General features: G+C 38.4%; 1 protein-coding gene across 2 annotated transcripts in view; it reads left to right on the forward strand.

Moving 5' to 3' along the window:
• The window catches only part of PRKCH (protein kinase C eta), a 277251-nt gene that overhangs the window by 131836 nt on the left and 128409 nt on the right, over positions 1-17006 (forward strand). For both annotated transcript variants that reach the window (XM_064292561.1, XM_064292562.1), the window contains exons 3-4: positions 12584-12734; positions 15548-15582. In XM_064292561.1, coding sequence (XP_064148631.1) covers positions 12584-12734; positions 15548-15582 — 186 coding nt within the window. The remainder of the gene's footprint in view (positions 1-12583; positions 12735-15547; positions 15583-17006) is intronic.

Here is a 17006-nt window from a genome sequence, read left to right on the forward strand (position 1 = left end):
TAAGGTCGACTCTACTTTAAGGAGGCAGCTCTTCCCCAGCCATATTTTTAGTTCCTTTTAACCTTAGGGGCTTATCTTCTGGCACTATATCAGACAGTGTTCTGCTGCTATTCATAAGGTTTTCACTGGTTAATTCTCTTCAGAAGTAGACCACTGGGTCCTTCTTCCTAGTCTGTCTTAGTCTGGAAGCTCAGCTGAAACCTGTCTACCATGGGTGACCTGCTGGTATTTGAATACTGGTGGCATATCTTCCAGCATCACAGCAACACACAAGCCCCCACAGTATGACAAACTGACAGATGAGTGGAGGCTTGAGTGCCATGAGTCACCTCCAAGTACTATTCAGAACAGTCTAGTAACATGATTTTCTTACTGTCCTTTTATAGATGCTACCCATCCACATTAGTCTGCATTGTGGTAGGTATGTGTGTAGGCTGGACTTCCGCAGAGGGAGCTGAATTCTTGAGAAACAACTGTGTATCTCCTGTAGTGTCAGATCTCGTAATATGTTGAGTTTAATCGCTCTATCTGAATTTGGAAATAACTATGAGTCATATAGTTAAGCTCTCTTCAAAAACTAGAAAAGATTCTATACCAGTCAGTGACAGTTGGGAGGCTTTTGCTTGTCATTTTGAAATACCAAAACCAAAGCCAGCCTCTGTTACTGGTACTGGCACAAATTCCCAGAACCTTCTCCCTATCCTGGTTCCCAAGTTCTCCTTCCTCTTTCCAAACAACTGCTATAATCTCAGCCTATTTATGAAGTCTTCCTTAAGTAAACAAAGGACTAGATATGCAACTTCTGTGATTACGCTTTCGCTCAGCACCCACCAAATGCTCTCCCACTGGTGGTGTGTACTAGTTGTAAAGACTCATTTAATTTCCTTATTTGCTGAATGTATATCCTCATCTTTCTCTGTTTATATCACTGTTGACTTAGGCAGGGATCCTTTATGTTTACATTTTTACACATCGTTCATTATGCGGACGGTTCTGTGACGAGATGATTGCTTAGTCAGTGTTTCTGATGATGTTAACCTAAGTTCTCTCACTACCTTACAGGATATATTTTGGAGATATGAACAACATAATACTTGACTAGTAACGTTTGGTTAACTCTAAAGTTTTCCTGTTTATTTTTTCTCACTGTTGCACCCTCCCACATGCACAAATGATAAACCACTATCTCAGGAAGAAGAAAGACATTTGATAGTATTACTCAGTAGTTCAACAACAGTAAACAGCCTGGCGTCCCAACTTCTATCATTGGCTGCTCGACCTCACTTAACCTTCCCATTAGTTTCTGTTCCCTCACCAGAAAATTTATTACTTTCCAGGGATACTGGGAGACCCAATGTAAATAAAGGGTACAGGGCATAGAGCCCTGGGATAAAGCCAGAAGTGGAGGATTCTAGTCTTAGTTCTGGCACAAGCTAACCAAATGAAGCCGGGACAAGTCATTTAACTTCCCTGGATATTGATTTTCTTTTCTAGACAACAAAGTGATTGAGAAAACAGTGTGCCACTTTCTCAAAAAAACTAAAATGAAAACTCCCATAAGACCCAGCAATTCCAATCCTGCCTAGGCATATAGCCAAAAGACTTGAAAGCAGAGACTCAAAAAGAGACTCGTATACCAATATTCATTGCAGCACTATTCCCAACAGCCAGAAGGCGGAAACAATCTAAATGCCCATCAACAGATGAATGAATATACAAAATGTGGTACATACGTACAACGGAATACTACTCAGCCAGTAGGAGAAATGAGGTCTTGATATATGCCGCAGTATGAATGGAGCTGAAAGATACAATGCTGAGTGAAAGAAGTCAATCAAAAAAGGACAAATATTGTATGACTTCACTTATATAAAAAGACAAGAAAAGGAAAATATATAGAGACCAAAGTTTATTAGTGGTTACCAGGGTTGGGAAAGAGGGGGAAAAGCGGGTTAGTGGTGATAGAAAAGTTGCATTGATTAAGGGTAGGGTTGCACAGGTGATTACTGTAATTGCTGTCTATAAGTTGTATACCTATAAAAAAAAGTTGAATTGACAAAGTTGTGTGATAGATATATTTACAACAACAACACCAAAAAAAACTGCAGAGGCTGCTTCTGTAAAACCGAACACCTCATGGGATTTGGCTCCTTGATTTAAAGGTTTAAGGTCATGGTTTCATGGGACATCCCAGTTAATTGGCGTAATAACATGTTTAGTGCTTCTGTTCTACCTCCTAGTTCATTGCATGGTGCCTGGGGTCTTAAAAGCTTGTAGGCAGCCATCCAAGGCACAACAATTGGTCTCTATTCACCAGGAGTATCAGAAAGAAGAGTCGTGAATAGGAAGAGGACATGAAATGTGTGGCTAATTGCTTCCCTGAACAACTGCCACCTTTGCCACAAGACCAGAAGAACTGAATGGTGCCTGGCTACCATTACTGAACATTTTGATCAAAGATTGCATGGAAGAATTCTGATCAAAGTGGGAGGAAGTGCCAAGCAGATTGTCAAAATCTCATGGACTCCAGACTTCTTGGGGCCATGACAGTTGGATGAACTGCTGAAACTATTGCCCTGAGATAATCTTTAAACCTTAAGTCAAAACTATTCCCTGAAGTCTTCTTAAAACTAAGTAATAATTTAACTTAACTAGTAAAAATCTGCCTTGGAAGGAGTGCAACCAGACGCTCCTTAGAAGCAAAGATGACGACACTGCATCTTACATACTTTGGACATTTTGTCAGAAGGGATCAGTCCCTGGAGAAGGACATCATGCTTGGCACAGTACAGGGTCAGTGGAAAATAGGAAAACCCTCAACGAGGTGGATTGACGCAGTGGCTGCAACAATGAGCTCAAGCATAACAACAATTGTAAGGGTGGCGCAGGACCAGGCAGTATTTCATTCTGTTGTGCATAGGGTCACTATGAGTCAGAACCGACTCAACAGCACCCAACAACAACAATAACGGTTAAAAAAAAAAAAGTCTACCTTGAGCATTATGGTCTTTTAAGAACTATCTGTATGGGATCAAAGAAGAGGAAGGTCTTCAACAAGATGGATTGATACAGTGACTGCAACAATGGGCTCAAGCATAACAATGATTGTGAGGATGGCGTAGGACTGGGCAGGGTTTCATTCTGTTGTACGTAGGGTCGCTATGAGTCAAATCCACTTGACGGCACTTAACAATAACAGCATATAAGATCAAGTTGACAGCAGCAACTTGAAAGATTGGGGGCAGAGCGTTTATGTTAATGAGGGAGGAACAGCTCAAAAGAGGGGGTGAAAAGGGTTGTACAACTTGAAGAATGTAATCAGTGTCACTAAATGGTACATGTAGAAACTGTTGAATTGTGTATGTTTTGCCATGCATATTCTCCACAACAAAAAAAATAAATAAAATTTAGAAAAAAATCCTTTTTGTTCCTAGAACTCTATGGTAATTTGAAGTGAGGGTTTTAACAACAGTTATAGTAGCTAATGCTTCATTGGTATCTGCCGGGTACTTTTCTAATTGCATTACACTTACTACCACATTACGTCCTCAAAATGATCCTACGAGGTAGGTATTCTTATTCCTCATGTTCTACAGATGAGGAAACTGAGACATAAGAGGCTAAACAAGGTACCCAAGGTCACCCAGCCTTTACAGGGGGAGAAACAGGAATCACGTGGATTCCCTCAGCCACAGCCACTACACTCTCCTTCTTGTTGTGTATAGAGCCACAGAACCTTCTCAGCACAGCCCCTTATAGATAAGCCTTTAATATTAAACCAAAACCCAAACCAAACCCATTGCTGTCAAGTCAATTTCAACTCACAGCAACCCTGTAGGACAGAGTACAACTGCCCCATAGGGTTTCCAAGGAGCAGCTGGTAGATTTGAACTGCTGAACTTTGGTTGGCAGCAGAGTTAATATTAAAGGAGCTCCTCCTTTAATATTAGCCAAGTTCAACTTAAGTAGTATTTAACTGAGTCTAAGTTCTTTCCTTATGCATTTTATATCAGTAGGATATAAAAAGGTGCCATGTCATAAATTTTACATCTCTCTGTGATTTAATTTTCTTACAATTATTTGAAAGTTAGGAGCTATGATCCATGCTTTTGGCTCACATGTAAATGTTTCTGATTTCTGCTACTGGAATATAAAACTTGAAATTCAGATAGGTAGAGCAAAAGACTAATGAGGATGAAGTCTTTACTATTTTTTAAAAAATTTTATTGCACTTTAGGTGAAAGCTTACAATGCAAATTAGTTTCTCATTCAAAACTTTATACACAGTTTGTTTTGTGACATTGGTTGCAATCTCCATGATATATTGGCACTCTGCGCCTTTCCCTTTACCCTCCAGATTCCCCTTGTCCATTTGTCCAGTTTTCCAGTCCCTTCTTGCCTTCTAACCTTTGCTTTTGTGCAGATGTTACCCATTTGGTCTCATATTCTTGATTGAACTAAGAAGCACATTCCTCATGTGTGTTATTATTTCTTTTATAGGATGGTCTGATCTTTGGCTGAAAGGTGGACTTTGGGAGTGGCTTCAGTTCTGAGTTAGCAGTGTCCTGGGGCCATAGTCTCAGGGGTTCCTCCCGTCTCTGTCAGACCAGTAACTATGGTCTTATTTTGTGTTTGAACTTTATTCTATATTTTACTCCAGCTCTATCTGGGACTGTCTATTGTGATCCCTGTCAGAGCTGTTGGTGGTAGTAGTTGGGCATAATCTAGTTCTTCTGGTCTCAGGCTTGTGGAGACTATGGTACTTGTCGTCCATTAGTCCTTTGGACTAATATTTAACTTGTGTCTTTGGTTTTCTTCATTCTCCTTTGCTCTGGACAGGATGAGACCAGTAGATGTATCTTAGATGGCCGTTTGTAAGCTTTTAAGTCCCCAGATGCTACTCACCAAAGTTGGATGTAGAACGTTTTTTTTTAATGAACTGTGTTATGCCAGTTGACCTAGATGTCCCTCGAGACCATGGTCCGTAGCCCTCAGCCCCAGTAACTCGGTCCCTCAAGGTATTTGGATGTGTCTAGGAAGCTTCAATGACTTTGCCTTGGTCAAGTTGTACTGACTTCCCCTATGTTGTGTGTTGTCTTTCTCTTCACCAAAGTTAGCACTTGACTACTGTCTAGTTAGTGATTTCCCTTCCCTACTCTTTCCCTTCCCTGTAACCATCAAAGATTGTTTTTCTCTGTGTGTAAACCTTTTCTTGGGTTTTTAGTGGTCTCATACAATATTTGTCCTTTTGTGATTGACTTACTTCACTCAGCATAATGCCCTCCAGATTTATCCATGTTATGAAATGTTTCGAGGATTCATCATTGTTCTTTATCATTCTGTACTATTCCATTGTGTTTATGTACCATAATTTATCTGTTAATCTGTTGATGGGCACTTAGGTTGTTTCCATTTTTTGCTATTATGAATAATGCTGCATTGAACATGGGTATACATATGTCTCTTCATGTGAGTATTTACTGTTTTTGAGATAAAGTAAAAAAAAAAAACTGTTTTACAGACTTCAGAGACACGCCCCCCACCCCCCCACCCCCACCGCATATCACAGCCTCACATTATCAACTCAGGTTTGAGTCCTGCACAACTTTTTGCAATGAAAACTTACCCTGTGGTTGTTTGGTGGCTTCTAGTCATGTGTGAATTCTAAAGTTCTCAAATTGAGTGTCCGGGATGACAACTATGTTTTATGAAATGGAATTCTATTTCAAAATAGTTCATCTTCATTGTGTGTGACATAGTTACTCTCCACCCTGTCAGTGGACGGCTTGTCAAAACTGACTCCTGGTGAGACAAGTCAGGGCTCCAGGAGGACCTCCCTCTGGAGATTGGAATGTGAAGTCTGATGCCGGCTTCCCCTTTAACTTAGAGGCATTGGGCACCTTAGGAGTGAAACAGAAGTTGTGATGGATGTAAGTTTTGGCTGCGGATCATGTTAGGATGCCTGACATGTTTGGCTAAAATGTGATCTGAAAGATTTTTCAAAGCCTGGCTTTGTTTAAAGTGCAGCAGGATTCAATAGTCTTTTTTAGTCCTTTTAACTGAGCACTTCCTAAACAGGAGTCCGAGCAAACAGTGCAGAAGCTCCTGTCCACCACTCTGTTGTAAGGAGGAATTCAAGTCTGTGCTCAGGTGAATGCAGTGTAGTCCCACTGGCTCTCTCTTCCTGCCTGTGGCATCAATCAAGACACTTGTGACACTGAGAGCCCTTTGAAACCTTGGGAACCTCAAGTTTTCTTAAATTATCAAATTTCTTGCAAATTCCATGGTGTTTATGCATATGTGTGTTTGCTTTTTAAGCAAGAAGGGTCATACATGGAAAAGAATACAAAAAAGCAAAGTGTGAAGTTTAGTTAGAGCCCATGAGCATGTACAAGTATGTATGAGGCACCCCGGATACAGACAGGAAGGAGAAGTGGCCCCAGTGTAATGCGATAAGGGGAGAGATTGAGGTGCACTCCCAGGATGCTGTGAGAGCAGAAGAGAGGAGAATTTCATCTTGTCTCAAGACTCAGGAAGGTTCTTTAGCCCCTGGGTGGTATAAGTAGTTAACACACTCAGCTGCTAACCTAAAGGTTGAAAATTTGAGTCCACCCAGAGGCACTTTGGAAGAAAGCCCTGGTGCTCTGCGTCTGAAAAATCAGCCCTTGAAAACCCTTTGGAGCACAGTCCTACTCTGACATACATGGGGTTGCAACACATTGGAATCCAGTCAATGGCAATTGGTACTTTAGGCCTTGAGGCAAGTAAGATAAGCCTCAATTAACTCTTTGGAAAAAAAAAAAAAAAAGAAGGGAAGGGCATTGCAGGAAGAGTGAAAGGCAGCAGCAAAGGCATCTGAGGTGTGCTGAGCTGTGGACAGCTGCAAGCAGTTCCTTCCTGTATCTCGGTTATAAGGCATCTGTGGAAAATTCACAGGTCCATGCTACTGCTGTTGGCAATAGCTGTTGAGGAAAAAAAAAATAGTAACTGGATTCATGAATATTAAAAATGCAAGTAATCTGACCTTTTAACTAATCATCATAGTATTAAGGGACTAAATAAGTAAGTCTTGGTAATCAGACCCAAGGGAGAATTTAATTTGCACCGAAGTATGATAAATGTTGAGTAATTCAATACAAGTGCTGCTCTGGCCAACGTTGAGCTGAGTCTGTAACACTGGTGCAGGTATAGAGTGATAACATTAGGGTAAATTTTATCTTCCAACAAAGTAATATTAAAATCTGCTCGTTTTGTGGTTACTAAATGGCTCCTGGAAGTATTGTTGGGGCGAAGACCATGGTAATGGTGGCTTCTGTTCTTATGTAGCCCTGATCTGAAAAGTGTAAGAACTTCTCAGGTGTATCGATTATGACATTCTTCCCACAGGGCTGAGGACGGGAAGGTATATTTTATCTTCTTTAGACAGATGAGCCTGAGAACCAAAGAAATTAGGCTACTTGCCAAAGATTCATCTTCAGTTAGCAAACAAGCAAACAAATAAAACCCAAAGCAGGTACAGTTTTAACTGTGCTAGATAGCCTCTCAAGGCATTAGTGTCTTACTATTTCTGTTTTTTAAGTGCTACAGCTGTTAACCAAAAGGTCAGCAGTTCAAATCCACCAGGCGCTCCTTGGAAACTCTATGGGGCAGTTCTGCTCTGTCCTGTAGGGTCACTATGAATCAGAATTGACTTGGTGGCAATGGATTTGGGTTTTTTTTTTTTTTTTTTTCTGTATTTCATTCTTTTGGATTTCTTGTGTAGGCCGCCTCCCCTCCCCCCCCTTTTTAATGTCTAAAAAATGCACCAGTTGATATCCAGATAGCATACATTCTTGCTTGCTGGTGTTTTATAGAAAAAAAAAAAAAAAATCCTAGAAGTTGAATTGTTGGATCAAAAGAAATGCACTTTTAAAAGTTTGATGAGATAATTGTCAAATTGCTCTTCCATAAAAAGAAAAAATCTGCTTGTAAAATAGCTACATTTGTCAAATGCTGCCATGTGCCAAGCTCTGTGCTAAACACTTTGAATGCATCACTTCATTCAGTCCCAGGGAGAACCCCTTGAGGAAAGCACCACCTTGCTCGATCGATGGGAACTGAGGTTTAGCAAGATACACCAGCGGCTCATGGTCACACAGCTGGAAGTACTGGAGCCCAGGCGTTCACATTGGTTTATCCTCTTACGACCTCACTATGGAGGTGCCCATTTTCCCATAATCTTGAAGAAAATGGGCATTGTAGTAGTACTTTTAAGTATTTGCCAATCTGAGAAGCAAAACGTGGTTTAGCTTCTAGTTCTTACATGTCCATCTTGGATAGGATTGGACACCTTGACGTGTTGGTTGGCTGTTTGCATTTATAGTTTTATCTGGACTTTCCTCTTTTTTCTTATTGATTTATAAATATTAAAACTAGTCATCCTTTGTCATATCTTGCAAATCCTTTTTAGCCTCAGTTGTTTTTTTTTAAACTTGTTTTGTGACTTTTGCTAAATAGAACTTTAAATGTTTTAAGTTACAAATCTGTGAATCTTTTATGGCTTTAGATAGAGTTTTGTTATCCTTATTCCATCCTAGGAGTATAGTAGTTTTCTAGGTTTTTTTATTTTTCTGTGATTTTCTCCTTAAAGTTTATCTGAGATTATTTTGGTATAAGGAGTGAGGCAAAAATTTTTGCCAAAAGACTGTCTAATTGTCCAAAAATTTATTGCAAATCCATTTTTTCCCATTAATTTGAACTGTGTTCACTTGCAGATAAATTGATTGCTGGTTTTGAACTCTTCTTGATGGGTGATACACTGTTTCAATTATTGCAGCATTAGAATATGTTTTAACGTCCAGTAGAGCAAGTCTTTCCTCATTGAAATTTTTTGGAAAGTTTTTGGGTATATTTGTTGTACCAAATAAACTTTGAAAAAAAACTAAAGTTAAAAACATTCTTTGAGGATATTGATTGGAATCTTTCTGAATTTAGAAATTTGTTTAGGAAGATTTGACAACTTTATGATATTAAGCCTTCCTATCTAAGAATGTCACATTTATATGTCTTCACCTTCTTCAGTTGGGTTTCATAGTTTTCTTCATATTAATCTTGTACTTCTTCTAATATGTTATTCCTGGATAATTTGATTTGTATATTTGCATGTATGCAATATTTTTACCGTTGTATATTCTGTTTCTTTTGACATATTAAAGATCTATTGATTTTTTAAAATGATTTATTACTGTCCATCTTACTTAACTCTATTTTTAATAGATTTAATTCTAGATTTTCTTGAGTGTTCTAGTCATGCTATCAACCAACTCCAAATAACAGATTGGGAAGCACTTTCAGAATAATATTAAATAATAGTGATGATAGTGGATAGTCTCACTTGTTCTTAACTCTCACAGAAATTTTTTTGAATTTATCATTCAGCTTGATGGTTTTGGCCTGTGCTCATAATTTTTAGTCATGTTAAAGAGACAATCTTCTAGTCTTACTTTTCAAAAGTTTTTTTTGTTTCAATCAGATTACAAGTTAAATTTTACCAAATGCTTTTTCAACATCTACTCAAATGATCTTTTTTTTTAACTCATTAATAGAGTAAGGTATAGCAATAGATTTTCAAACATGAAATTCATTATTGGGTCCCTGAGAAAATTCTCATTTGGTCACAGTGAGTTATTTTTTTTAAGGTTGTGGTGGTTAGTATAAAAAAAAACCTGGTTAAGTGTAATTGCTACTGAAAAAGTGTACATAAGATGAATCCTTTCAAAATGAGTACTAAGTTTCCTTAACGGTTGAAAAAATAAAATTGTGACAATCTTTATTATATATTGAAGAAGCTTTTTATTTTGTTATAAGCACTAATTTTTAGAACAAGATTAGTTGTTAGGAGAAAATTTTATTATAGCAGAATACTACATCTTTTACTTTTGACTTTCATAGTACAGTTTTAAATAGGGTGTTTTTAACAAGTATCTGAGGCATTATCAGTTTTCCCAAGGGCCTCTCAATACATTGATATTCAGATTATTCTCTCTTAAAGTGACCATGTCATTTTCTGGCTCAAATTTCATTTATTCAGTTGTTAACTTATCTAACTCTGTCATTGACTCTGGGTATGAATCTAGCAATTCTCAAATATTGCTGTCATAGATTGCATAAAAATTCTCCAACTTTTGCAAGATTTTCAGTTTTGCTTTGTGAATATTTTCGTGTTTTAGGATCTTTGCTTTCTTATTCACCTTGTACTACACAAACTTCAACAACTGAGATGCCTGTATTTTTCTAAGATCTTTACATCAAAATTTATAAGTGAGTACTAATGGACCACAACTATCACAGCTTCCACTAGACTGAGTCCAGCATGACTAGATGGTGCCCGGCTACCACCACTGATTGCTCTGACGGGGATCACAATAAAGGGTCCCAGACAGAGCTGAAGAAAAATGTAGAACAATACTCTAACTCACAAAAAAAGACCAGACTTACTGATCTGACAGAGACTGGAGAAAACCCGAAAGTATGGCCTCTGGATACCCTTTAAACTCAGTACTGAAGTCACTCCTGAGGTTCACCTTTCAGCTAAAGATTAGACAGGCCCATAAGACAAAATGAGACTAACTGGGCACATCAGCCCAGGGGCAAGGATGAGAATGCAGGAGGGGATAGGAAGATTGATAACGGGGAACCCAAGGTGGAGAAGGGGAGAGTGTTGACACATCATGGGATGGGCAACCAATATTACAAAACAATATGTGTGTTAATCATTTAATGAGAAACTAATTTGCTCTATAAGCCTTTATCTAAAGCACAATAAAAAATAAAATAAAATTATGAGTGAGTTTGATATATAAGCAGCGATTCTTTTCCTGTGATCCGTAATTAGAATTCAGATGGTCTGGAAACTTGATGGGGGAAATTTTTTCATCTTATTTTCACTAGCCTATAACTTAAATATAGCATGTTCTTCCATTTACAAACCAACCCCAGTAGTATTAGTACTATGTATGTCACAATAGAAATCACAGGTATTTTCATATTATATTATGGTTTTTACAAATATTTTAAAATGCAGTTTGCCCTCATCAGTACTTCAGAATTATTATAGTGACTAGGTCTGCTGATAGAATAATATATGTTTGTTTGTAAATTAATTAAATTCTATTTCATTTTAAATACATTTTGATAATTTATTTCTTTTGAAATTTTATTGTTTTATCGATTATAAAACTTTAGTCTGAGAAGGTGTCCATAGGCTTCACCAGACTTTCAGAGGGGTCCATAGAGTTAAAAAAAAAAAAAAAAAAAAAGGTTAAGAATCCCAGGTTTATTTTTGTTATATCTTAGGATCTCTCTCTTTTTTTGTGTGTTAGGATTACATCATATAGTTTCCTTTTAAAAATAGGCAGTTTTTCTTCTTTCTCTATTCTGCAACAGGTTTAGACACTAACATCTGTTCCTTGAAGGCTTGAACTTGTTCACCCATGAAGCCATCTGGGCCTAGAGCTTTTCCAAGAGGCAGGTCTTAGAAACCTGTCTCAATTTCTTCCACGAAAAATATTTAGTTTCAATTTAGTTTATGTAGCTCTTCTTTAGCTCATTTTGGTAATTTGTGTCTTCATGGAACTCTTCCATTTCTTCCAGATTTTTTAATTTATTAGTGAATTGTTCTTGCATGATTCCTCAAGTTTCCTTCACATCTGTGATTAATTTAAAAGCATTATTGAGGAAAAAATCTTTATTTTACTGATCACAAGCCTCTGCATACTTTTGAAAAATTTTATAGAGTTATGCAAAAGACATAATTAACTTGGTCTCTAGATGGTGCACAGTTTTCAGCATCCTCAGATTAGGATCCACATTTTAAAAATATGGTGTTAGAAAAGGAACTTTCTCCCTATTCCAGGTTAACAGAGGTGCTGCAGATGTGATGCTTTTGAGTGGCGTTGTCACGTTCCGTGCTGTGGGCAATTCCCTCGTTCAGTTTGTGAGGAGAACAGATTCCAAGGGGAGTAATGGGAAACACTGTTTAACCAGCCAGTAGTTACTGCCCGTAGATGGCCCAGAGGTCTCAGACAACTAGCCAAGGGCTAGGAGACCGGCTGATGTCACATACTGGAGCATCGGAACCCTAGGAAACGCATGTCATGTGCTGGGGAGATCGGCCCAAGATAGCCAAATATAACCAGGCAGTCAGTGGATATCTCGGGTTCAGATGGTGAAACCTGAAAAATGAAGAGCCACTAGAAGGAGCCCTGGTGGCACAGTGGTTAAGTGCTCAGCTGCTAACTGAAAGGTCAGCAATTCAAACCCCCGAGCCATTCCATGGGCAAAGATGTGGCAGTCTGCTTTCATAAAGATTATAGCCTTGAATACTCTATTGGGAAGTTCTGCCTTGTTCTATAGGGTCACTTGACTTGAATCAACTCAACAGCAATGTTTTTTTTTTTTTTTCCTGGTAAGGTCAATAGAAAAGCATGATGATGTTCTGGGAAAGAAAGAAAAAATAATTTGTGGTAGATTTGAATTTCCTCATTCATTCGGTGCAACTGCATTCATTACACATTACATTTTTTTCCTTTCTTTTAAAATACAGCTACTCTCCAGAGAGACCGAATCTTCAAGCATTTTACCAGAAAGCGCCAGAGGGCTATGCGAAGGCGAGTCCACCAGGTCAACGGACATAAGTTCATGGCCACGTACCTAAGGCAGCCCACGTACTGCTCTCACTGCAGGGAATTCATCTGGTAAGAGGCTCTCTGGGCTCCCTCCCTGGCTGTGTGTGATTTCAGAAGGCAGATGATTGTCAAGAATGATTTTTGCTTCTTGTTCTAATACATTTACCCGGCAATTTTAATCCCCATTGCAAAACAAAAACAGAAAACCAAAAAACTAAGCCCCATAGAGTTTCCAAGGAGTGACTGGTAGATTCAAACTACTAACCTTTTGGTTGGCAGCTGAGCTCTTAACCACTGTGCCACCAGAGCTCCAAACCATTTACAGATCCAAGTTTTCCATGTTATTTCTTTTACCAATCATTTTGGTAAAGGTGCTAATGAATCATGAACTGGTCAAAAAACAATTCAGAGGGAGAGGCTAAGGGCCTGCATAATCAATAAATTAGACAATAAGACCCTGAATCAAAAATTAAAAAAATCAAAGTGCAAATCAGGTGATGAGTTATAGATATTAGTCATTGCAAGTAAACTCAGCTGGTAGAGTCTTGAGCCTCTAAATGTGTAGATGAAATAGTCATAGCCTGCAGTGATCATGTAATATAATCTAACTCCTGGCGATTAGGAATTTAAGGCAATCAACAGTCGAGAAATTCTAGTTGATTTTGGACAACTCAAGCTGAAGTCTGTCTCTCAGTGGCAAATCTGCAACATAAAATAAATTCAGGTGATAGTTACCTTCCATTACAGTCAGCATTAAATGTATTTATTTGGAAAGAGAAGAAACACCCTCTTACATACACGTGTGCGCACCCGGACGCATCTGAGAAGGAAAAAACAAGGTTTAGTGTCTGCAGCAGGAAAGGAGACTTATGTTTTTGTTGTAAATTTTAAGCATTTCGTTGAATGAAAACAGAAGCACTTAAATTCAGAGTCATTTCTGGATATGGTTCCCATACTTTTTATATTATTTTCTGTGATTATTCTGGATTTGGTACCTTTTACCGTCAGAACCCAGGGTTAGTTACTATTTCTGGCATTTTTAATCAAAGATAGAGTCTTATCTAAACCAAAGGCCCTAAACTGGCTGATGATATGAGATATGAAACCTGCAACTGTGTCACAGCATCTATAGTCTTTAAGAAAGAAAAAAAAAAAAACTCTATTCTGCTTTGTGTTTAAACAATCAGAGGCTCTGGCATCTCTGCCCCCTTTTCTTGCCGCCACGTCCCCCTTTGCAGTGGTCTGCACTCTCTAGGTTGCTGCAGTCTCACTGCTCCCTGTGGTTTGCCTGACGTGTGAAGGGTGATAATCTGTTACCATTTCTTCTCATGTCACACCCGTTCTGCTTCCCTTGCTTATGTGACCTCCTGGCCCCTGTAGGCATTTGAGGTTGTAACCTCTGACCTCAACCAACATCCTTGGTGGAAACTTACTTGATAATTTCACCAATTTTTTTCCATTAAGAAACAGTAACTCCCACTCAACTAGCTTTAACCCTGTGGAGCGTGTATGCACATGTACACCCCCACCCCCACAACCCCACACACCCGCCCACACACCCACACATACACACCCACACACACTTAAAATATTGATATATTTATTTTAAACATATACTTAAGCATTCAGTTTCATCACCACATGGATATACAACCTTAGACAAGTTATATAACTCATCAGTGTCTCCTCGTTTGCAAAATAGAAACATTGATTTTATTTTATTTATATCGCAAACTTTTATATAGCACTTACTAGATGCTAGGCACTATTCTAAGCACTTTACATTATTGTCTTCTTTAAAAAAAATTTTTTTTTTTTATTCTCATGATGACACTATGAGGTAGGTACTATTATCATCATCCCCATTTTTTTGGAGATGTTGTTTTTGGGTGCCACAGAGTCGATCCTGACTCATAGTGACCCCATGTGACAGAATAGAACTGCCCCGTAGGGTTTTCTCAGCTGTAATCTTTATGGAAGCAGATCACCAAGTCTTTCTCTCACATAGCCGCTGGGTGAGTTAGAACTGTCAGCCTCTCAGATAGTAGCCAAGTTATTAACCATTTGCGCTACCAGGTCTCCTTATCCGCATTTTATAGATGAGGAAATTAAGGCTCAGAGAAGTTAATACCGTGTCCAAAATCACACTCAGGCCATCTAGCTTCAGTCTGTGCTCTGACCCATCCTGCTATGTTTGATATCTCACCTGGCTTTTTTGAGGATTAAGTGAGATGGTATATGTTGGCTGCTTGGCCTAGTGCCAGGCACATCCTAAGGGCTTCGTAAAATGTGTTTTTTGTTATTGAGAATGAAAATAATGCCACCATCACCCATAGAATATGTTAGGGAGAGACAAAGATGGAAGCTGTGGGAGAGAGGGGCATACGTTGGCAGCACTTCTGCTTCCCTTGGACCCCAGGCATGATGTGGGCTATAGTGTCAGGGAAGAGAGACATACTCCGGGTCAGGCACTACTGTAGGTTTATCTGTTTATTCAGTTTACTATTTACTTCAGTATCTGTAAAGCCTATGTGTATGTGAGAGAGAAGCCTGAATAAGGGGGTAGGATGACTCTTCAGACTGAGGGTCAATCACATGTACAAATTAGGATTTATTTTCACTGAGAAGATTGCCACAGAGGTGGGGGGGTGGGACACACCATCACCCATTGTTTATATTTTCTGGAGCATTCTAATCAGTCAGATGATTTCTGTAGCAAACAAGGGCTCAAAAAAGCAGTATCATCTTTGTTTCTTCCCTGAAATTGTGTTTTTTGTAAAGGACCAGAGGATGAAGTTTGTTTTCCTTAAGAATTGTAATAATAATAAGCTTATTGCTGAAATAGTTGACTGATGGCCTTTTTTCTCTATTGTCTTAAACAGGGGAGTCTTTGGGAAACAGGGGTATCAATGCCAAGGTAAGAAATCATTTTTTGAAACCATGTTTAGTCTTGTTTCTATATTAAAAATGATGATGCCAAGAGAAAATAGGAAACATTCTATTAATATCATGAGAAATAATTCTGTATATGTCAATTGAGACTCCTCCATAGGATTACAGCTCTTTAGTTTTGGTTAAATTTTGGTTATAATTTAGAAAGCATAGAGGAGGCATTTTTATTTTTAAAGCAGGATACCAAAATCAATTCTTTAAAGTTTCTTCTGGGCAATAACATGAAAATACTAAAGGTAATGGCATTTTGTAGGCAGGACCCTTGGATCTTGAAGATAAGTTTTTGTTTTTTATAACCACATTGTCAGTAGAGGTGAGAAGTAGCATAATGCTGCTTTCTCTCTACCTGCAAGGGGCATGAAAGCTATTATTCTAATTGCCTTCTTTTCCCCCTTGGGGGGAGAAGTGTTCAAGGTTAAGCTGTTCATGGTCTTTTAAGTTATTGTACATTAAATCTATTTTTATTTTTAAAATTCAAAATAAAACTAATGTTCAGGCAGAGTCAGAATGAAACAAAATGGAAAGGAGTGAAGGAAAGCTCCTTACTTCAGTGCTTTAACTGGGCTGAGCTGGCTTGTCTTTATTTGGGCCTCCATTATTGCTGACTTGAATGCCCATCTCCTTGATTTACACTCTATAGATTATTGATAAAATAGAGTGGCCGCCTATATGTAAATAAGGAAACTCTGCCATGTCTTGCAGAGGCAGTGAAGTCAAACACTATTTTCCTTAGAAGAGCTAAATAAGACATACTCTTGAATCTAATTTTGACTTGAATTTATGTGAATAATCCCACTGAGTTTTCAAAGTTAGAAAGAAATAACTGTACAATCAATCCCACAGTAATAATTGACTTACATGCTATTGATTACAGCCCCAAGTGAGAAAATAATTCACAAGCGAGAATCAGTGTTACTTTTTAGCTTGTGTCTCTCCAGCACAGGGCTATGCCCTGCCTTCAAGTCTGGTCCATCTTGTGCATATGAAGATAAGTTGAGAAGCTCTTGATGGATAAATTACAGTTTTGAGTTTAAACTATATATTTTATGATGTATACCTGTTGTTATTTTATTTCTTCTCTTCCTTAGCATGTAGTGCCAGGAGATTGGAGGATTCATTTCAGTGAGTAACCTGCTGTTAAAAGAGCAGGAAGAAAAAAAAAAATAGAGCAGGAAGGAACATTGATTAGGAGACATGATGGCACCACTTTGTTCACATCTTATAAGAGATATAAAATGAAATGCTTATATGGAGGAAGAGAGATAACCATGCTGACTGATCAAGAGTATGCTGGAGTAGCTATATTAATTTCAGACAAAGTGGACTTCAGAACAAGGAAAATTATCAGGGATAAAAAGAGGTATTACATAACTATAAAGGCTCCAATTC

The sequence above is a fragment of the Loxodonta africana genome, chromosome 10, assembly GCF_030014295.1.
Source record: "Loxodonta africana isolate mLoxAfr1 chromosome 10, mLoxAfr1.hap2, whole genome shotgun sequence".
Classification (NCBI taxonomy): Eukaryota; Metazoa; Chordata; class Mammalia; order Proboscidea; family Elephantidae; genus Loxodonta; species Loxodonta africana.